The sequence below is a fragment of the Bufo gargarizans genome, chromosome 3 (genome assembly GCF_014858855.1).
Source record: "Bufo gargarizans isolate SCDJY-AF-19 chromosome 3, ASM1485885v1, whole genome shotgun sequence".
In the NCBI taxonomy this organism is placed as follows: Eukaryota; Metazoa; Chordata; class Amphibia; order Anura; family Bufonidae; genus Bufo; species Bufo gargarizans.
This window is the reverse complement of record NC_058082.1, coordinates 525,605,124-525,626,521: the sequence shown is the minus strand read 5'-3', so window position 1 is coordinate 525,626,521 and position 21,398 is coordinate 525,605,124. Positions and strand designations below refer to the sequence as shown.

At 42.6% G+C, this 21,398-nt stretch overlaps 1 protein-coding gene across 1 annotated transcript in view; it reads right to left on the bottom strand.

Moving 5' to 3' along the window:
• IL1RAPL1 (interleukin 1 receptor accessory protein like 1) overlaps positions 1 to 21,398 on the bottom strand; it is a 1,039,435-nt gene that overhangs the window by 79,426 nt on the left and 938,611 nt on the right. Inside the window, exons 6-7 of the mRNA XM_044285800.1 lie at positions 15,923 to 16,055; positions 6,305 to 6,450 (exon numbers count right to left, since the gene is read on the bottom strand). Coding sequence (XP_044141735.1) covers positions 6,305 to 6,450; positions 15,923 to 16,055 — 279 coding nt within the window. The remainder of the gene's footprint in view (positions 1 to 6,304; positions 6,451 to 15,922; positions 16,056 to 21,398) is intronic.

Below are 21,398 nucleotides of genomic sequence, written 5' to 3'. Positions count from 1 at the left end.
ATGCAGGTGCCTGGTCATGCAGGTTGTGCTCAGGTTCAGAACGTTAATGCCTCGCTTCAGGCTCTGATGGCACAGCGTGCAAACCACTCGGGTCTTGTCGTCAGCACATTGTTTGAAGAAGTGCCATGCCAGGGAACTCCTTGAAGCTGCCTTTGGGGTGCTCGGTCCCAGATGGCGGCGGTCAGTAGCAGGCGGAGTCTCTTGGCGGCGGGTGTTCTGCTTTTGCCCACTGCTCCCTCTTTTGCTACGCTGTTGGCTCGGTCTCACCACTGCCTCTTCCTCCGAACTGTGAAAGTCAGTGGCACGACCTTCATTCCATGTGGGGTCTAGGACCTCATCGTCCCCTGCATCGTCTTCCACCCAGTCTTGATCCCTGACCTCCTGTTCAGTCTGCACACTGCAGAAAGACGCAGCAGTTGGCACCTGTGTTTCGTCATCATCAGAGACATGCTGAGGTGGTATTCCCATGTCCTCATCATCAGGAAACATAAGTGGTTGTGCGTCAGTGCATTCTATGTCTTTCACCGCTGGGGAAGGGCTAGGTGGATGCCCTTGGGAAACCCTGCCAGCGGAGTCTTCAAACAGCATAAGAGACTGCTGCATAACTTGAGGCTGAGACAGTTTCCCTGGTATGCATGGGGGTGATGTGACAGACTGATGGGGTTGGTTTTCAGGCGCCATCTGTGCGCTTTCTGCAGAAGACTGGGTGGGAGATAATGTGAACGTGCTGGATCCACTGTCGGCCACCCAATTGACTAATGCCTGTACCTGCTCAGGCCTTACCATCCTTAGAACGGCATTGGGCCCCACCATATATCGCTGTAAATTCTGGCGGCTACTGGGACCTGAGGTAGTTGGTACACTAGGACGTGTGGATGTGGCAGAACGGCCACGTCCTCTCCCAGCACCAGAGGGTCCACTAACACCACCACGACCATGTCCACGTCCGCGTCCCTTACTAGATGTTTTTCTCATTGTTATGGTTCACCACAACAACAAATATATTATTTGGCCCAATGTATTGTATTCAAATTCAGCGGGATATAAATTTGAGGCCTAGTATTTAGGCGCTGGGTGACCGGTATGGATTTAGTGACAGAATTAGACTTGGAAATGCACAGAAGCGTGTGTGTGAAGTTATTCTGAATGACCCTATGTGCACCTTCAATATTATATACCCTTTTAGGGATAGATTTCAAATAGCTCTGATATAGCAGAAACCACTAAATTATGAAATTGCTAAATTGGGAATTGTACTTCAACCCAGAACAAAAAATGTGCTTTGACGGACACTAAATATCTTGCCCAGCAACAACAGTACAGCGGTGGGTAACGAGAGATTTAGAGGGATTTAAATTTGAGGCCTAGTATTTAGGCGCTGGGTCACCGGTATGGATTTAGTGACAGAATTAGACTTGGAAATGCACAGAAGCGTGTGTGTGAAGTTATTCTGAATGACCCTATGTGCACCTTCAATATTATATACCCTTTTAGGGATAGATTTCAAATAGCTCTGATATAGCAGAAACCACTAAATTATGAAATTGCTAAATTGGGAATTGTACTTCAACCCAGAACAAAAAATGTGCTTTGACGGACACTAAATATCTTGCCCAGCAACAACAGTACACCGGTGGGTAACGAGAGATTTAGAGGGAATTAAATTTGAGGCCTAGTATTTAGGCGCTGGGTCACCGGTATGGATTTAGTGACAGAATTAGACTTGGAAATACACAGTAGCGGGTGTGTGTGAAGTTACTCTGAATGACCCTATGTGCACCTTCAATATTATATACCCTTTTTGGGATAGATTTCAAAGAGCTCTGATATAGCAGGAACCACTAAATTATGAAATTGCTAAATTGAGAATTGTATTTCAACCCAGAACAAGAAATGTGCTTGAACGGACACTAAATAACTCGCCCAGCTACAGCACTAGGGACAGATTTAGCTGGATATAAATTTGAGGCCTAGTATTTAGGCGCTGGGTGACAGGTATGGGTTTAGTGACAGAATTAGACTTGGAAATACACAGTAGCGGGTGTGTGTGAAGTTATTCTGAATGACCCTATGTGCACCTTCAATATTATATACCCTTTTAGGGATAGATTTCAAATAGCTCTGATATAGCAGAAACCACTAAATTATGAAATTGCTAAATTGGGAATTGTACTTCAACCCAGAACAAAAAATGTGCTTTGACGGACACTAAATATCTTGCCCAGCAACAACAGTACAGCGGTGGGTAACGAGAGATTTAGAGGGAATTAAATTTGAGGCCTAGTATTTAGGCGCTGGGTCACCGGTATGGATTTAGTGACAGAATTAGACTTGGAAATACACAGTAGCGGGTGTGTGTGAAGTTATTCTGAATGACCCTATGTGCACCTTCAATATTATATACCCTTTTTGGGATAGATTTCAAATAGCTCTGATATAGCAGGAACCACTAAATTATGAAATTGCTAAATTGGGAATTGTACTTCAACCCAGAACAAAAAATGTGCTTTGACGGGCACTAAATAACTTTCCCAGCTACAACAGGACAACGGTAACGAGAGATTTAGAGGGATTTAAATTTGAGGCCTAGTATTTAGGCGCTGGGTGACAGGTATGGGTTTAGTGACAGAATTAGACTTGGAAATACACAGTAGCGGGTGTGTGTGAAGTTATTCTGAATGACCCTATGTGCACCTTCAATATTATATACCCTTTTTGGGATAGATTTCAAATAGCTCTGATATAGCAGAAACCACTAAATTATGAAATTGCTAAATTGGGAATTGTACTTCAACCCAGAACAAAAAATGTGCTTTGACGGACACTAAATATCTTGCCCAGCAACAACAGTACAGCGGTGGGTAACGAGAGATTTAGAGGGAATTAAATTTGAGGCCTAGTATTTAGGCGCTGGGTCACCGGTATGGATTTAGTGACAGAATTAGACTTGGAAATACACAGTAGCGGGTGTGTGTGAAGTTACTCTGAATGACCCTATGTGCACCTTCAATATTATATACCCTTTTTGGGATAGATTTCAAAGAGCTCTGATATAGCAGGAACCACTAAATTATGAAATTGCTAAATTGGGAATTGTATTTCAACCCAGAACAAGAAATGTGCTTGAACGGACACTAAATAACTCGCCCAGCTACAGCACTAGGGACAGATTTAGCTGGATATAAATTTGAGGCCTAGTATTTAGGCGCTGGGTGACCGGTATGGATTTAGTGACAGAATTAGACTGGGATATGGCCAAAAAATGAACAGACTATTGCTGGTTAAATGCACTTGGTGTGACAGCTTCACCCTGATGTAGGCTTTAGCCAAAAAACAACCACACCATTGAGGGTTAAATGCACTTGGTGACAGGCGCAGCTTGCCCCTGATTTTGTATATGGCCAAAAAATGAACAGACTATTGCTGGTTAAATGCACTTGGTGTGACAGCTTCACCCTGATGTAGGCTTTAGCCAAAAAACAACCACACCATTGAGGGTTAAATGCACTTGGTGACAGGCGCAGCTTGCCCCTGATTTTGTATATGGCCAAAAAATGAACAGACTATTGCTGGTTAAATGCACTTGGTGTGACAGCTTCACCCTGATGTAGGCTTTAGCCAAAAAACAACCACACCATTGAGGGTTAAATGCACTTGGTCGCAGCTTGTGCTGGCGCACCACAAGACACAAAATGGCCGCCGATCACCCCAGAAAAATGAGACTGACAAACGGTCTGTGCAGCCTAAAAACAGTGAGCAATTGAGGATCAGCAGCTCAATGATCCACAGCTGCAGATCGATCAGTTAATCAAGTCCTTTGGAGGAGTTAATCTGCCTAATCTCGCCCTACTGTCGCAGCCGCAACCTCTCCCTACGCTAATCAGAGCAGAGTGACGGGCGGCGCTATGTGACTCCAGCTTAAATAGAGGCTGGGTCACATGGTGCTCTGGCCAATCACAGCCATGCCAATAGTAGGCATGGCTGTGATGGCCTCTTGGGGCAAGTAGTATGACGCTTGTTGATTGGCTGCTTTGCAGCCTTTCAAAAAGCGCCAAGAAAGCGTCACAAAAGCGCGAAGAAAGCGACGAACACCGAACCCGAACCCGGACTTTTACGAAAATGTCCGGGTTCGGGTCCGTGTCACGGACACCCCAAAATTCGGTACGAACCCGAACTATACAGTTCGAGTTCGCTCATCCCTAATTGTGAGTCTTGTCATTTCTTCAAAAAATCGATTCTTATGATATGTAAATGACGCTGTAAGGAGCCCAGAGGGGCGTTATTCTTTCTCCACGGTGCCCAGGAACGCCCCTCTGAAGTGCCGTGCCCGGCTAAATTTTAAAACTAATAACGCCTCCAAGTTCATCTAAATCGCCTCCCAAATCCGATCCTCCTCTCGCTGGCATCCCAAATCCCGCGCAGGCGCAGTGTCGGCGATTGCCTGCGCTATGATAAGATGACTGACGGCACTGCGCCTGCGCAGGATTTGGGATGCCGGCGAGAGGAGGATCGGGGTGTTTGCCGCAGAGCGCGGCACTGAGGAGGGGGGGTGTTGAGCACTTAGCCGTGCCTCTGGGAGGCGATTTAGATGAACTTGGAGGCGTTATTAGAGGGGGCGTTCCTGGGCACAGTGGAGGGGCGTTCCTGGGCACAGTGGAGAAAGAATAACGCCCCTCTGGGCTCCTTACAGCTTCATTTACATATCATAAGAATCGATTTTTTGAAGAAATGACAAGACTCACAATCAAAAGAACAAGACAGATGGAAAACAGGTACTCTGTTAAACATGGATTCATGAAAAAAAAATTGGGGGTAAATTGCTAGTGACAGATTCCCTTTAAGGCTACTTTCACACTTGCATTCAGAGCGGATCCATCTGGTGTCTGCACAGACGGATCCGCACCTATAATGCAAACGCTTAGATCCGTTCAGAACGGATCCGTTTGCATTAACATGAACAAGTGCATTGTTCATGATAGTGCAAACGGATCCGTTTTGACTTTACATTGAAAGTCAATGGGGGACGGATCCGTTTGAAAATTGAGCCATACTGTGTCAACTTCAAACGGATCCGTCCCCATTGACTTACATTGTAAGTCTGGACGGATCCGTTTGCCTCCGCACGGCCAGGCGGACACCCGAACGCTGCAAGCAGCGTTCAAGTGTCCGCCTGCTGAGCGGAGGACAGACGGAGCCATACTGATGCATTCTGAGCGGATCCGCATCCACTCAGAATGCATTAGGGCTGGACGGATCCGTTCGGTGCCGCTTGTGAGAGCCTTCAAACGGAACTCACAAGCGGAGACCCGAACGCAAGTGTGAAAGTAGCCTAACATGGCACCCCAAATAAGGAGACCTGCAGGCTGCAGCAGATATCCCATGTGACAGGTCATCCCCAGGAAACCCCTAACAGTTTCTGTAGGTCATGTATAAATTTATTTAATGGGGGTGTGGCATGGGAGGAGCAAAGTCAGGAAGTGGGAGGGGCCCTGGTGGGTAGTGGGCGGGGTTAAGGAGCCCAATTCAGATTTTTGCTATGGGGCCCAGTGATTCCTATGTACGCCTCTGGCTATTATAGTAATGTGCCTATGCTATTAATGTTGAGCACCACTTACTTATTTGCATGAGAGGAACTGCACTACACAACATTAATAGTAATAGCATAGTATGCCTGGGTCAAGGTCAGGAATGCTATATGTGTATTAATGTTCATACACCAAGCATCTGTTATAGATGCTAATTAGGCCTTCTTCACTCCAGAAATCTCACTTGCATTGTAACCAGAATACACTCACACATTTTTAGAACCTATAATCACCTGTTCATCAAAAGGATTCAAACGAAGAGACCATTATAAGTAAAATAGCTATATAAAATGGGATTTAGCACAAAAAAAAAAGGTATGGTAAAAATATTGTGGAGTTGAGCATTTCAGCTACAGTATTGAGATGGACATAATAGGAGGCAAAGGCATGCAGGGATCATGGAGCCATAAAACATGGCGGTGTGGAGCTACTTGGACTTCACTCAATTCACTATCTTGAAAAATCCTAAAGTGTTGATCTAATTTGGTTAAGAAAATGTTGAACATCGCAGAGAGGAAAAAAATAATGTAAACTTCCCAAAAAAATGAAGTCGATCTTTGTAGCTGAATGTTCCTTACATGTCCTCAGTGATTTTGAATGTTTGGATTTTACTATTTTACGATCTGAATAAAGAGGAATGCCAAGTCTCAAAGCATAAAGACACAAATAATTTTCAAGAATGCTTGAAACCATGATTCACAACCTTTATACACACATACCTCTTTTATGGAGGAGAACACTTGCATGTCTACGTCCATTCCCATTCTCAACATAGCAGGAGTAATTTCCCAGATCTGCATCTTCCACTGAGTCAAATATTAGAGAGATCGATACCTCTTGCTCTCCAAGATGTTGCCTAAGAACTCTTGAAAAGAAAAAAGAAAAGAAGCAATTAAGTTGCTTAATGTTGAAATAAAATCTAGCTTTTACTGAACTGTAAATCATTTATTACAAGGAGAACCACTTCCTAGAGTTTAGTGGTGGGCCATGGAGATAACTAAAATCGAACTACATGTGTAGACCTGTAGGTTACATTTTATGATTTGATTTTGGATTTAAAGCTTACTCGAATCTTGGGTACAATTCAGAAAAATATGATTTATAGCTAGAAGTTCTAGTTGTTCCTGTGAGTTGCAATATATAAACTATAAAAACTAAGAAACAAACTAAATGTCTAGTGTCTCTGTCAATATACTTGCCATTACTAATATATGCAGTATTAAAATAAAATCTTGTTACAATATATTGTAATTATATTATGCATTATAGGTGATATAGATGAGCAAAGTTTTAGAAAATTCGATTTGGCTGCTTGACAAATTTTACAAAAAAATTTACTTTGTGACTAATCATAAAGCACATATTTTTTAATAAGTAGCAGCTACAATGACAGGGAGCTGTAATAGCACCACTTCTGATCATTGTAACCCCTCAGATGCCGCATTTATACAGATGTATGTAAAAACAGTGTAAAATTAACATTACAAAAAAATTTTATCAAACTTACCGCCTTCATTTGCTTGCGACGAGCCTGCCGCCGCCATCTTGCTTGAAGATCTGGCGAGAAATCTTGCATGGCCCGAGATGATGTCATCATGGCAGCCGGCTTGGTGACGTCATATGTCACCACGCATGGGATTTCAGCCAAGAGCTTCAATCAAGATGGCGGTGGACGGCCCATTGCGAGCAAATGGAGGAGGCAAGTATGTTTTTTTTTTTTTTTTTACACTATTTCAGGTTAAATCGATTTGCTAGCATGAAGCATAAGGAAATTCGGCTTTGTGGCAAATCGAATTTATTCTGAAATCTGGATCGAATTCCACTTCGGCGGATTCAATTCGCTCATCTCTAATAGGTGTATAAGACTATACATAACTTCTGGTGTCTTCATATATTGTATAGAGATATTTGGGACCTCTATTGCCTGAACGCCCAGGTGTGACTGCTACTTCTGCATCCCTTAACGGGGTTGTCTCACTTTAGTAAGTTGAATTTATCATGTCGAGAAAGTTAATACAAGCCACTTCCTAATGTATTGTCATTGTCCATATTACTTCTTTTGCTGGCTGGATACATTTTTCCATCACATGGTTAAAGACCCCCCTGCAATCCATCAGTGGTGGTCGTTCTTGCACACAATAGGAAAAAGCGTCAGCCTCTCTGGTAGCCAGGACCACACATAGGCTATTGCTTTTTCCTTTATTGTGCAAGCACGACCACCACTGATGGATTGCAGGGTGGTCTGTAACCATAGAAATGAGCAGTGAATAATGTGATGGAAAAATAATCCAGCCAGCAAAGGAAGCAAAATGGAGAATCACAATACATTAGGAAGTGGCTTGTATTAACTTTCTCTTCATGATAGATTCCACTTACTGAAGTGAGACAAACCCTTTAAGGGTACACTCTGAATACACACTTCTATATAAGCCAGGGGCATACACAGAAGTAAGGTCCCAGGCAAAGATTATAATGGAATCCATTCTGGTGCTGCTAACACTACTACATCCTCAAGAGAAGAACAACAATAATTCAACCTCATTTCCCTCATTCTTGGCTTGATTCTCCATATTAACATGTGTACTTCTTATATAGAAGTGTATATTCAGAGGGTGTACCCTAAGAAGTACACATGTCGGCATAGAGAATCAAGCCAAGAATCAGAGAAAGGAGGTTGAACAATTGCTGTAATCTCAGATGGTTGAGGATGTAGTAGTGTTAGCAGCACCAGAATGGATTCCATTATAATATTTGCCTGAGACTGCCTCACTTCTGTGTGTGCCCCCAACTAAAACAGAAAAGTAAGGGGATTGTATTACAGCTAAGAACATAGATCAGTATAACACTTAAATTGCAGAATTATATGGAAAAACTATAGATTATCTTCAAACTGTTTACTATAATCTAATTCTACATCTTTGCCACAGTATGCATATACTGAAAGAAAACACTGTAAAATCAATCAATAAACACCAAATAAGTATAAAAAATATTATATATATATATATATATATATATATATATATATATTTTTATTTTTTTTTTTATTTTTTTTTATATGATCAGCTCTTACTGTTCTTCTGTATTTTCTCCCTAACCTATAATAACACAGTGCTTTCTGACAGTATCTTTTTGGAAAGACAAAAAAAAAAATCTCTCCCAGTCCAATTGACCTGGTTCAGGTCTGCTACACAGCTACAAGGGAAGGCTTTCACAAAACTGATGTATACCTGGTTGTGACAGCAAATTTCTAAAAAAAAAATTGATTCGGCCAGTTAGCCGAATTTTCCCAAAAAATATGCTTTGATCCAAAAATATTTGCGACAAATCACAATAAAAAATGGCTATTTCCGGGCTGTATAGAGCCTTTATATGGGTGTAGAACACTGTGCCTTGCAGTAACACGCATAGGGAGTGTGCTGAGGTAGTGAAATAATACTGAGTCCATATAACATGCAGATGACAGGCGTCACTATTAGAATTACACTGCACATCATGAGAAGGCCACCGAGTGGCACAATGACAGAGTCTGTAGCTGGCAGCAGTATGATTAGGCCAGTGAGTGTTAAGGTGACATAGTGTGGATATGGCAGCAGCATGAGGAGCCAAAGAGATTCAAGGTGACATAGTGTGGCGATGGCAGCAGCAGGAGGAGACCACAGAGTGGCAAGGTGACATAGTGTGGAGATGGCAGCAGCATGAGGAGACCAGAGAGTGGCAAGTTGACATAGTGTGAAGATGGCAGCAGCAGCATGAGGAGACCAGAGAGTGACAAGTTGACTTAGTGTGGAGATGGCAGCAGCAGCAGGAGGATACCAGAGAGTGGCAAGGTGACATAGTGTGGAGATGGCAGCAGCAGCTGCATCAGGAGACCTGAAAGTGACCTGGTAACAAAGTGGGGCGGTGGGTGGTGATACCACTACCCGCTGACGAAGATTGGTGACAGAAGGAGCACTTGGCATCAGATGTGTTGCAGCAAGCGGGTGGCAGCATCAGAGTAATAGCTGAGTCAGGGAGCCAAAAGAAACCAGTCTATTGTTTCAAGGTTTGAGTGAGGCGGCATGGAAGATCTAATCATATGCATTAGGCATTGGTGGGTGGAAATCCTGGCTGATCCACGCCTGATTCATCTCAACAAAGGTCAGTCTCTTCACAGTTTGGGTGGACAGGCGAGTTCTCCTTGGGGTAACTATGGCCCCCACCGCACTAAAAACCCGCTCTGATGCCACACTACTGGCCGGCCAGGACAGCTTTTCCAGGGCAAACTCTGCTAGTTGAGGCCACAAATCCAGTTTGGCTACCCAGTAGTCCAGCAGATCTTCAATTTGGGTGTGGCAGGGTGCTATCCAAGTATGCCACCACCTGCTGGTTCAGTTCTGCTCCAGGTCTAGATGCTGCTGTTGAGTAGTTTCTTCACTATGCAGGTGAATAAAGCTACTTATCAGCGACTCTAGACTCAGGCTGCTGCTGAAGGAGCTGGTACTGCTCCTGCCACCCCACTCCTCCCCAGCAGCCATGGAAGTGGAATGTGAGCTCAGATGGCCCCCCTTTCAATCCTGCGAGTGGATGGACGATGGCACAGATAGGCAGCGGCCAACTAACTACATAGGATGTCTCTGTAGTAGTTTAGTTTTTCCTCCGTCTCGGTGGGTGTAAAAAAAGGCCCCCATTCTGGACCAGTAGCGACGGTCCAACAAGGTGGAGAGCCAGAAGTCATCCCTCTGCTAAATGGTGACCATTCGGCTATCACTACACAAGCACGTGAGCATGCAGCGGGCCATTTGTGCAAGTGACTCGCAGGGACTCCCTGTCTTCATCTCCACTGCATACTGCCACGGTGTGTCCAGGTCCTCTGTCTCGTCTTTCTCATCATCCTGTATCTCCTATGGCTGTTCTTGCTCCTCCTGTCTTAGCTGAGTATAAAAAACACCCATTTGGCTGCACATTGCCTATGTTCCAATGTCCTCCTCCCCCTCCTCTTCCAGTTCAGCCCCCACAGGGCTCATGTGGCCGTGAGATCGAGGCACCACTTCTCCTGTCCACTGATCAGCCATTGTTACCTCCATCTGTTCCAGGACATGAAACAGTGGACTGACAAATAACGTAGCGTCCTCAAAGGGTCTGAGCAAACGGCAGGTGTCATGCATGAGCTGCCAGTGGCTGACATCGAAGTTACACAGGGGAGTACTCCTATCTGCTTGTATCATCAAGAAATTGTTGATGGCTGTTTGCTGTTCATATAGTTGGTCCAACATTTGGGGGGTGAAATTCCAACGGTTTAAAAAGGTCGCAGATCAGCTTATGTTGGGGGATGCCGTTCTGCCACTGCAACTTAAGGAGGGTGTGCTTTGCGGTATACGAGTGGCTGAAGTGCATGCAAAGTTTCCTGGCCATTTGTAGGATGTCCTGCAGATGGGTGGAAAACTTCAGGAACTGCTGGACAACCAGATTGAACACGTGTGCCATGCAGGGCACATGGCTCAGCCCTCCTTGACGCAGCGCCGACACAATGTTCTTCCTGTTGTCGGTGACCATAGCTCCGATTTTTAGTTGTCGGGGACAAAGCCAGGATTCGATTTCTTTATGCGTCACACGCAGTTGCTCCCCTGTGTGACTCAGTTTGCTAAGGCAAGCCAGTTGCAGAACAGCATGACATCGCCGAGCCCTGCACATGTGGTATGCTGGAGGGGCACTGTGACTTGTCCCTGCAGTGGAGGCTGAGGACATGGTGGAGGATGAGGAGGCAGAGACAAATGGCGTGACAATGTGGAGGAGGAAACAGCGTGACCTGTCCAAGTTGCTGGTGTGGCTGTGCTGGAACCAAATTCACCCAGTGGGCCGGAAAGGACATGTATTGTCCCTGACCATAGTTGCAGCTCTGCACTTTGGCAGACACCAACAGGCTCAAGGACTGGCCTTTTTCACAAAGAAATGACGGACTGGGACTCTTCACCTCGGCTCGGCACAAGCCATCAGTTCTCTGAAAGGTGCAGAACACTTGGAAAGGGAGGTACTGAAGCACCAGCAACTTGGACAGGAGCACTTTCAGCTTCTGCACCGTTGGATGCTTGCACACATACTGTTTTCTCTTGGCAATCGCTTTGGTGATAGATTGCTGACAGAATGATTGACGAGGAGTAGGAGCAGGAGCATCTGGACCAGCAGAAGATGGGATTGACAGACAGCTCCCTTCGGCTGAGGTGGTGGTGCCTTGACTGGCTATAACTGGGTGCGTGCCACTGGGTGATGTAGCGGTACCTACGGCAGGCTGGACCACCACATCGGAGCCACAGTTCTCCCAGGCCATTGTATGGCGATGCTGCATATGTTGACGCAGGGCCCTAGTGCTAAAATTGGCTTCCTGGCCACGCTTCACCTTCTGCCCACAGATGCAACATATGGCCACGTTCACCTCCTCTGGCGTTTTGAAAAAAAACTGCCACACTGCCAAGTAGGCGATTGTCCCCCTACAGTCCACACTGACTGATTACTACTGCCGCTGCCTCCATTAACCCCTGCACCACTACTTCCTGGGCAGGTAGGCTGCTGCGAAGCAGGTGGTCTACCCCGGGCACGTTTGGCTCCTGACCTCCCACTGCTGCCACCCTGCTCACTCCCAGCCATGCTACCACCTTGCTGGCTCCGCCGCTGCCTCACGGGCATGCTGCCACCCTTTTCTCCTGATGATGATGAAGCCCCTTCTGCACACGGCTCCCAAGGGCGATCGGCTTCATCATCATCGATTAGTGTCTGCACACCACTTATGACCTCCTCAATGGCCTCTGGGTCAGGAGCCTGACCACTCGAAGCACAAGCTCTCATGCCACTCTCCTCATCACTACTTGCCTGATTAGCAGAGGGAGCTGCGGATGTCTCCTCCAGATCTTGGCTGAACAGTAGTTGCTGACTGTCCTCTAGTAGCTGTTCTTCACTGAAAAGTGGAGCAGAGCCTACAGCATATACTACTTCTCACGGCGAGGGAACAGAAAAGGATAGAGGCAGGTGAAGACAGGTTAGGGCACAGGGCCTGCTCCCTAGCCATGCCAACAGCGTTCTAAAAAACTTTAGGGACGGGGCAAGATTATTCAAGGTGTAGGGGAAATATAGGGAGGAATAATTTCACAGCATTTGTGTTGAACAAGGTTCAGTAGGGGAGATTACATCCTGGGTAATAGGAACAATCCTATTACACCTTGCTGCACTGACTGGGGATCCAGAAAACCGTTCCTATTAGAGTGCTGTTTGAAACAGGCATTAACAGGGTTTATTACAAGGAAATATTTCTACGTCGTATTTGCCCTTGTGTGGTGCAGTTATATGTTCTAAAGCTTTTTTTTGGCTTGTATTAGTGGGACAAAAGGGCTTATTAGCTGTTGTGTAGTGAAGTGCTAAAATTACAGCCCTTTTTTCATGTATTAATGGGAAAATTAAAATATATTTGCCATTCAGTGGTGCAGTTATATGTTCTAAAGCCATTTTTGTTGTGTATTATTTGAAAAAAAAAAAAAAAAAAAAAAAAAAAATATATATATATATATATATATATATATATTCCTTTCAGAGGTGCAGTTATATGTTCTAAAGCCTTTTGTGGCATGCATTAGTGGAAAAAAGATAAAATATATTTGCCGTTCAGCGGTGCAGTTATATGTTTTAAAGCCTTTTGTGATGTGTATTAGTGGCAAAATAAAAATATATTTGCCGGTCAGCGGTACAGTTACATGTTCTAAAGCCTTCTGTGGCGTGTATAAGTGGAAAAAAATAAGGGCTTATTTGCCATTCAGCCGTGCAGTTATATGTTCTAAAGCCCTTTTTTGTGTGTATTAGTGGGAAAAAAGGGCTTATTAGTCGTTGTGTGGTGAAGTGAGAAAATTTCCTTTTTATTTATTTATTTGATCTAACAGTTTGTCAGACAGAGAAGTGCCAGGCCCTGCACAGAGGGCGTGTCAGAGGCCTAAATGTTTCTGGCGCAGGCACAGGTCGCAGCAGATTAAGGAGCCGTGGCAGCAGGGGTGACTTCAAGAGGCCAGAGATCCCAGTGTCAGCTAGCGGTCGTGTCTTGACCAGCAACCCAGCGGTTCTTTAATGGTTGACTCGGTCATCTCTGTTTTGGATCCACTGCTTTTTTTGGGGGCATTAGCAATACTGATGGATTACTGACCAAATGCTGACCGAGTGAAGGCAGATGCTCAACAGACAGGATCAGTTTTTTGGGGGTTATTGTTTTGACAGATCAGAAGAAGCGCAAAATAATCAGTGACTTCAACACAAACTTACTGCTGACACCCTCTCCACTCTGTCGGGGGCTCTACTTGTATAAGCATTTAATAGAACAGGTTCTGTTGACATCTATGTGGAATCAGCGGATGACTGTGTAAAAGGAGTGTGCTTGGCGCTAACATTGACCTGTAAGGCTGAGTTCATACTTGAGTTATTTAGTCAGTTTTGGCCCTGTGACTGCCCAAATAAAAGAAGTGTACAGTGATTCTAAGAGTGACTCCAGTTATCTGCATCTCATACTGACTCACAGTATAATTTCACTAACACAGCAGACTCCCTATGAGTGCTACTACAAGGCACAGTGTTCTACACCACTATAAAGGCTCTCTGCAGCCAGGAAATAGCTGTTTTTAACACAATTTGCCACAAATAAATTTGGATCGAAGCAAGTTTTTTTAGTTTTTTTTTTATTCTGCAAACCGGCCGAATAGAATTTTTTAAAATTTCGCTCATCTCTAGCTGCTACTTCAAGGGTGTCAGGGTAAAGCTGCCCTCACCCTGTGTCTGTAGCGGTTCCAGTGTTCCAGCAGCAGGCCTGGGTGCCAGTGTCCTGTGTCTATTGGGGATATTCTTCATTCAACCTTATGTCATTCTTCAGTATTGCAGTGGGTTAAACCCTCTTTTGGTTCTGTGTGAAGCTGCTAGGCTGTTTCTAATGTATTAATAAGATTCTTCTATATATGCCTTGCTGTTTATCTCAATATCTGCCTGAGCAAAAGGTTGATCTAGCTTGATACTCCCTTTGAAAGTTGTACTGTTCTGTTTGTCTGCCTGTGTACCAACCTTCCTGTTTCCTGACTCTGACCCTCCATTGCCTGACCTAGCGTGTGCCCAATTACTGGATTGACTCTTTGCTGCCTGACCTTACCTTGGATCTATTTCATGTATTCACACAAACTTGCCTATTCTGACCTTGGCCTGTTACATACTACAAGCTTTTCCTGATCCCTTATTTTCCAGACCAGTGGTTCAGCTCTCAACCACACTGGGACTACGCCAGGAGGCAATGGCCTAGTGCCTCCCTGCAGTGAAATCTGATTGGTTTACACGGTGGTTCAAAACCCACTGACAGTTACAAGCAGCTTAGTTGTGAATACCTGCCCGTTGAAATGTATGTAGAGAAAAGTAATTTAAAAATGTAATTTAAAATTTTAATTTCATTAAACCATTGTTTAATGTAGATTGAAGCCACTTCATGCTGCAATTAGTGATGATGAGCAAACTTATAAAAAATCAGATTTGGCTGCTTTGTCGAATTTCACAAAGAAATTTGATTTGTGATGAATAACTTCATCACAAAGTGTATTCCTTTGTATGTAGCAGCAGGTGCAATGACGAGGAACAGAGATCATGCCGCCCCATCATTAAACCCCTCAGATGCCGCATTCATCGCTGATTGCGACATCTTATGCTACAATTGTGGGCTTTTAGGGGTTAATCCGATAAAAAATAAAATACATACTTACCTTATCCATTTGTTTGCAGAAAATCCATTGTGGCCATCTTTATTGAAGACACTGCGTGAATCTTCAATCAAGATGGCCGCGTAGGCCTCTCCGCGAGCAAATAGATAAAGTATGTAATTATTATTTTTTTTGCCGCCATTTCAGGAAAAATAGATTTGTTACCATGAAGCGTGAGGAAATTCGGCTTAGAATTGGAATTCCTGCTGGGAATCAAATTCTTCCTGAAATGATGATCAAAGTCAATTTGTTTGTCTTCAAATTGCTCAACAATAGCTGCGATATACAAAAATTCTGTTACAGTAAATAACAGGATGCACAAAGCCATTACAATATAAAGGTAAGAAATTGTATAATTTTTCTCTGGAGTATTTCACTTGGCTCCGCAATACCTACATAAGATCAGAGTTTATATTATTTGTATGACAATAGGATTACTAAGTCCAGTGGATCCGAGTCACTGCTCTTATGTACAGATAATAAGCTGTGATATAACCCATAAAATAACATAAACATTTGTGGAGATCTAGTGATATAGGACTGCATTAAATATTTAGGATGTCTCCACATATGATAAACTATCCCATGTATTACCTTATATCACTCTCTCTGACTCTCTTCTCATCCAAATCCTCAATAAACTTCTCCCCTTTCATCCAGTAAATTAAAGGGCTGGCGTCACCGCTGTAGCCAAAGAAGGCTCTGCAGGTTAAATTAGCTGAGCTGCCTGTTGGAGAGAAACAAAAGGAGAATAAACATATAAATTGCTTCCTTTTCTTAATCTTAAAGAGTCCTAGAAAGCAAACATTGATCACAGTAATAAATTAGATAAATGGACAGTATCGCTTCCCAGGTTGTTGATTTTACCCTTTATTTTAAGCTTTCCACGTTTTCTAGAATGAGCTAAATGGAAGATTAAAGACTTCTTTCCACCGACAATAAATAACATTTCCTTATATACTTATTGAAGAATACGCTTTCGCTCCCTTTATTTCTAATAGGTTTGTTTCATACTAGGCGATACAAAGTAATTTCTTGAATCAAAGGGTTCTCAGATGTCGTAAAGAAGAAAATACGGAGTAAGTTACTTTTTTTGTAATGTGGAAGACTATGACTTAATTTGCTAATAATGGAGCAAGTATGCAGTTTTATCAGTCAAGTACTGTACTGCTGGAGGTCTATGAGCTAATATCACAACAGTCCCTAGAACTGTATTTATTATCCCGCGCTTTTCGTTCTCCACACAATGTTCATGGCAGTTAAATTGAAATCAATACAACAATAATACAACAGCAAGGCGCTGACATTTAAAGGGATTGTCCAAGTGTTTGCTACAGTTGACTTATCCTCAGGATGGGTCATCAGTACCTGATAAGTGGGGGTTCAACTCCAGACACCCCTGCTGATTAGCTGTTTGAAGAAGAGATCAGTGTGGCCTCTTCCTAGGCCACCGTCACTATACAATGCACGATTTTGTGCCTGACAAGCTGCAAATAGGCCACAGTGCTTACTAGATCATTGTGGCCTTTTCAAACAGTTGATCCGTGGGGGTGGGGGTGGTTGATGGGTTTGGAGTGCCAAGATCACATACCAATTACCTATGGTGAGGATAGGTCATCAGTATACAAAAACTTGGAAAACTGCTTTAACATGGGCCTATTTAGCTACATAAAGCTGAGGGGGGTTCTGGAACCCACTCTCTTCACAGACAATTTTAAAATAAACATCCTGTTTCTCTGACTCCGTCCTTATCAGCAAGTTTTTCATGGATTACACAGACGCTGCATCATCTCAGTCAGCCTATAGCAGTGAATGTGAGATTTTATGAGCTGCTCTAGGATAGACTTATGTTTCATGGAGCAGATCTCTTTGTCTGAGCAGGAACAAGAAAAGACAAGAGTCCAGCCTCTTTCGATACAGATAGAAAACTGCCCTAGACCACCAGGGATGTTGTTAATATCTTCTACCCTAGACAACCAGGAATTTAACTACTAATTGCTCACTACTCTAGCTCACCAGGGATCATATTATTAACCCCTTTTTATCTCAAACTATCAGATTAGCAATTGCTAGTCCCAGCTACCAGGTCAATCCTTGTATAACATATAGGGGCCATTGATTTTGGAATAACTTAGACCAGAAAGATTTCTCCCTGTTTTGCGATTAAACAGTAACTGCACATAAAAGACAAGTATCTGCACATAAAAGAAAAAAAGGCTGGTATCTTCTGAAAAATTCAGAGGGACAGCATATATTCACAGAAATATTGGGGCAGCGTAAGCTGATGATATTTATGGCCGACAAATATTATACAGTTCTATATATCAGTGAAATAAAAACAGTATTGTAGATATATTTTTAATGAATAGAAAGATAGATAGATGGATAGATAGATAGATAGATAGATAGATAGATAGATAGATAGATATTGTTAGAGTATATATGTTAGAGTAGATCCCATCTGATAAGAAGCTACCTTGTTGTCTGGTAGGTGGGCCCGACATATTTTAGATCAATAAAATGCTCTAAGAGCTTCTTCACTGCTTATCAGTAAGTATTGGCGCCTTGTATTTGACCCTGTTCACACATTCACCGGTTCACTCAGTCTTAGTGCATTTAGTGGTGTGCTGCTACTTTATTTGTTTGCTAGATGGATAGATAGATAGATAGATAGATAGATAGATAGATAGATATTAGATATGTAGATAGATAGATAGCTTGAGAAAGGCTCTAACGTTGAGCCAAAACGTTGTGTCCATGTGGGTGAATAAACCTGTTTCATTTTTTTGTGCTGTCTATATACATTTTTACTTTTTGGGCAATAGTCTAGTTCTCTTAGGCATGCACCTGTTTTACTTTAGTTTTTTGTTGCATTCTGGTGCTGACATTTTTCAGATTTTCTAGATAGATGAGGCTCAATTTCTGCTGTGGTGCCCCAAATACTCAGCAGTGAGGGAGACTCACTTCAGGAGACTGTCTGATCTTTGCCCAGACTTCATCTCCATGGAGGAGGAAGAGAGACTCTCCATACTGCTGGGGGGAGAGGAGAACACAACGGCCATAGCAGCAAAGTATATTACTGCCTGCCATAGACTGAGAGGAGCCTGATATACTATAGACTCTTATACCCCCATCCCTCAAACCTACCCTATTCCCCAAACCTGGATGTGTCCCCATCCCCCAACCCTACCCAATGATTTCCTATTTGCTTTGACAATGCTAAAGTGTATTTAGTCTTGCCAATAAAGCCTATTTGAATTAGATAGATAGATAGATAGATAGATAGATAGACAGACAAACATATACATAAAACATAGAGAATAGCTAAAAGTTTTTCTAGTAATGTATATATTTTTTAATCTAGTCTCCATGTGAGATGTATTTCTTAGACAGTTTCTATAAATGCCATACAGATGTTCAGTTTATATACAGTAATAGATGTCATTAAAAAGGACTATATAACAGTACAAAAGTAAAGCATGTGCAGAATTTAACCTGACGTACATTAGCTAAGTAAAAAAATAATCATAACAGATTCAAACATTGCAAGATTTTTACTATCCAGTTGAAAATGTAATTATCTTTGCTCCGTAAAATCCAATCAGTTAACACATTATTGTGTATGAGAGATATGATTGATAACCTCCATGTACATTTTAATGTTTTTACAGATAAAATGAAGAATCTCAGTCTTAATCTGATTTATGTTTCCCCATAATGAGATGATGTTTGCATAACCTGTTAAGAGGGTCTGACTCTAATAAGTTAACTGTGGAGACATCACATAATACGAACAATGGCGATTTACAATTCCGGCTAAAAGAAACCTCTCCATTACTGTGGCTAAGCATTTCTCGGATCGCTGTTTGGCTATAGATGATTCATTTCTACACATAAGCAATTATCACTTGTCAGGACTGCAGTTTATAATAAAATCTGAGTAAAAGCTAAAGAACTAACCTCAATATCTACACATAAAAAATCCCAAAATAAACATTATTATGATTATTATAATACCGTAATGTGGGAGTATTATAATAAATGATGTCTAAGGGGTCTCCCAATCTATGGGGTGGAGCTTGTAGATTTATAGTGTTTTAGTAGCATTATTTAGTGATCAGCAGTCAATTTGAGGTCCCATGACAGGCCTTTCAGTTGTCAAATGTCGCTTGAGAAGCACAGATGTAATTTAACCCCTTAGTTACCAGCCTGCTTTGTTCCTCGGTGACCAAGTGATTGCTTTCAGTTTTTCATTGTTGCATTTCAATTGCTATAACTTTTTTACTTTTCTGTCAATATATCCACATGAGGGCTTGTTGTGGTTTTTAATGGCACCATTTTGAGGTAGACATAACTTACTGATTAACTTTTATTAACTCTTTCTGGGGATATAAGGAAAAAAATAAAAAATAAATTACATTTGGTGGCATTTCTTTTTCTGTACAAATGACATTATAACTTTATTTTGTGGGTCTATACAATCAGTGATGCCAAATACATTTATTTATTTTTTTATGTTTTACTACTTTTGCACAATTTAACCCCTTTAAAAAAAGAAAATGTTTTAGCATTGTTGCATTCCAAGACTCATAACTTTTTTTTACATCTTTGTTTCTATGGTGCTGTGTGAGGACTTTTTTGTGGGATGACTGGTATCATATTGGGGTACATAACATTTTTTTATCACCTTTTTATTTCATTTGTTTGTTGAAGAAAAGGCAAAAAACAGCATTTCTAGCTTCTACAGTGCAAAGTATTATTCTGTCAATGTTATACTGACATCCACCAGCAGGTTGCACCAGAGAGGTGCAGCCTGCTAGGAATACACTGAAAGTCCTAGGCTGCCATTAGAGGACACAGCAAGTCCATTCCCTCTGTAACTACTTAGATGCCATAATTGCTATTAGGGTTAATGGCCTTGATCGATACTTCTTCCTGTCAAGGCCATTATAGCAGCAACATTACAGTAGCGCTTAGCCTGGGCTGCCATAAAAAGATGGGGGCCCAGCCTAAGGTCCCTTGGAGTCATAAAGGGTTTAATAGGGTCACACAATGCATCTGCCTATTCATATGGTATTCACTTAAAGAATCATAGGATACTTGGTATGCCCTTATACCCCCTCCTCCCTGCTCTACTCAGCTTCCTAGTACATGTGCGTCAATCACTCCTGGGGCAACACAGAATGCAAAGTGCAATGCCCCAAAATTCTGACAAAAAATAAATAAATAAATATATATAAAGAGTACAGACCAAAAGTGGATACACAGCTGATAGTCCTACTGAATAGACTGTTAGAATTTGTATTATGGCAAGAAAAAAGCAGCTAAGTAAAGAAAAACGAGTGGCCATCATTACTTTAAGAAATGAAGGTCAGTCAGTCCGAAAAATTGGGAAAACTTTAAAAGTGTCCCCAAGTGCAGTCACAAAAACCATCAAGCACTACAAAGAAACTGGCTCACATGCGGACCGCCCCACGAAAAGGAAGACCAAGAGTCACCTCTGCTGCGGAGGATAAGTTCATCCGAGTCACCAGCCTCAGAAATCGCAGGTTAACAGCAGCTCAGATTAGAGACCAGGTCAATGCCACACAGAGTTCTAGCAATAGACACATCTCTAGAACAACTGTTAAGAGGAGACTGTGTGAATCAGGCCTTCATGGCAGAATATCTGCTAGGAAACCACTGCTAAGGACAGGCAACAAGCAGAAGAGACTTGTTTGGGCTAAAGAACACAAGGAATGGACATTAGACCAGTGGAAATCTGTGCTTTGGTCTGATGAGTCCAAATTTGAGATCTTTGGTTCCAACCACCGTGTCTTTGTGCGACACAGAAAAGGTGAACGGATGGACTCTACATGCCTGGTTCCCACTGTGAAGCATGGAGGAGGAGGTGTGATGGTGTGGGGGTGCTTTGCTGGTGACACTGTTGAGGATTTATTTAAAATTGAAGGCATACTGAACCAGCATGGCTACCACAGCATCTAGCAGTGGCATGCTATTCCATCCGGTTTGCGTTTAGTTTGACCATCATTTATTTTTCAACAGGACAATGACCCCAAACACACCTCCA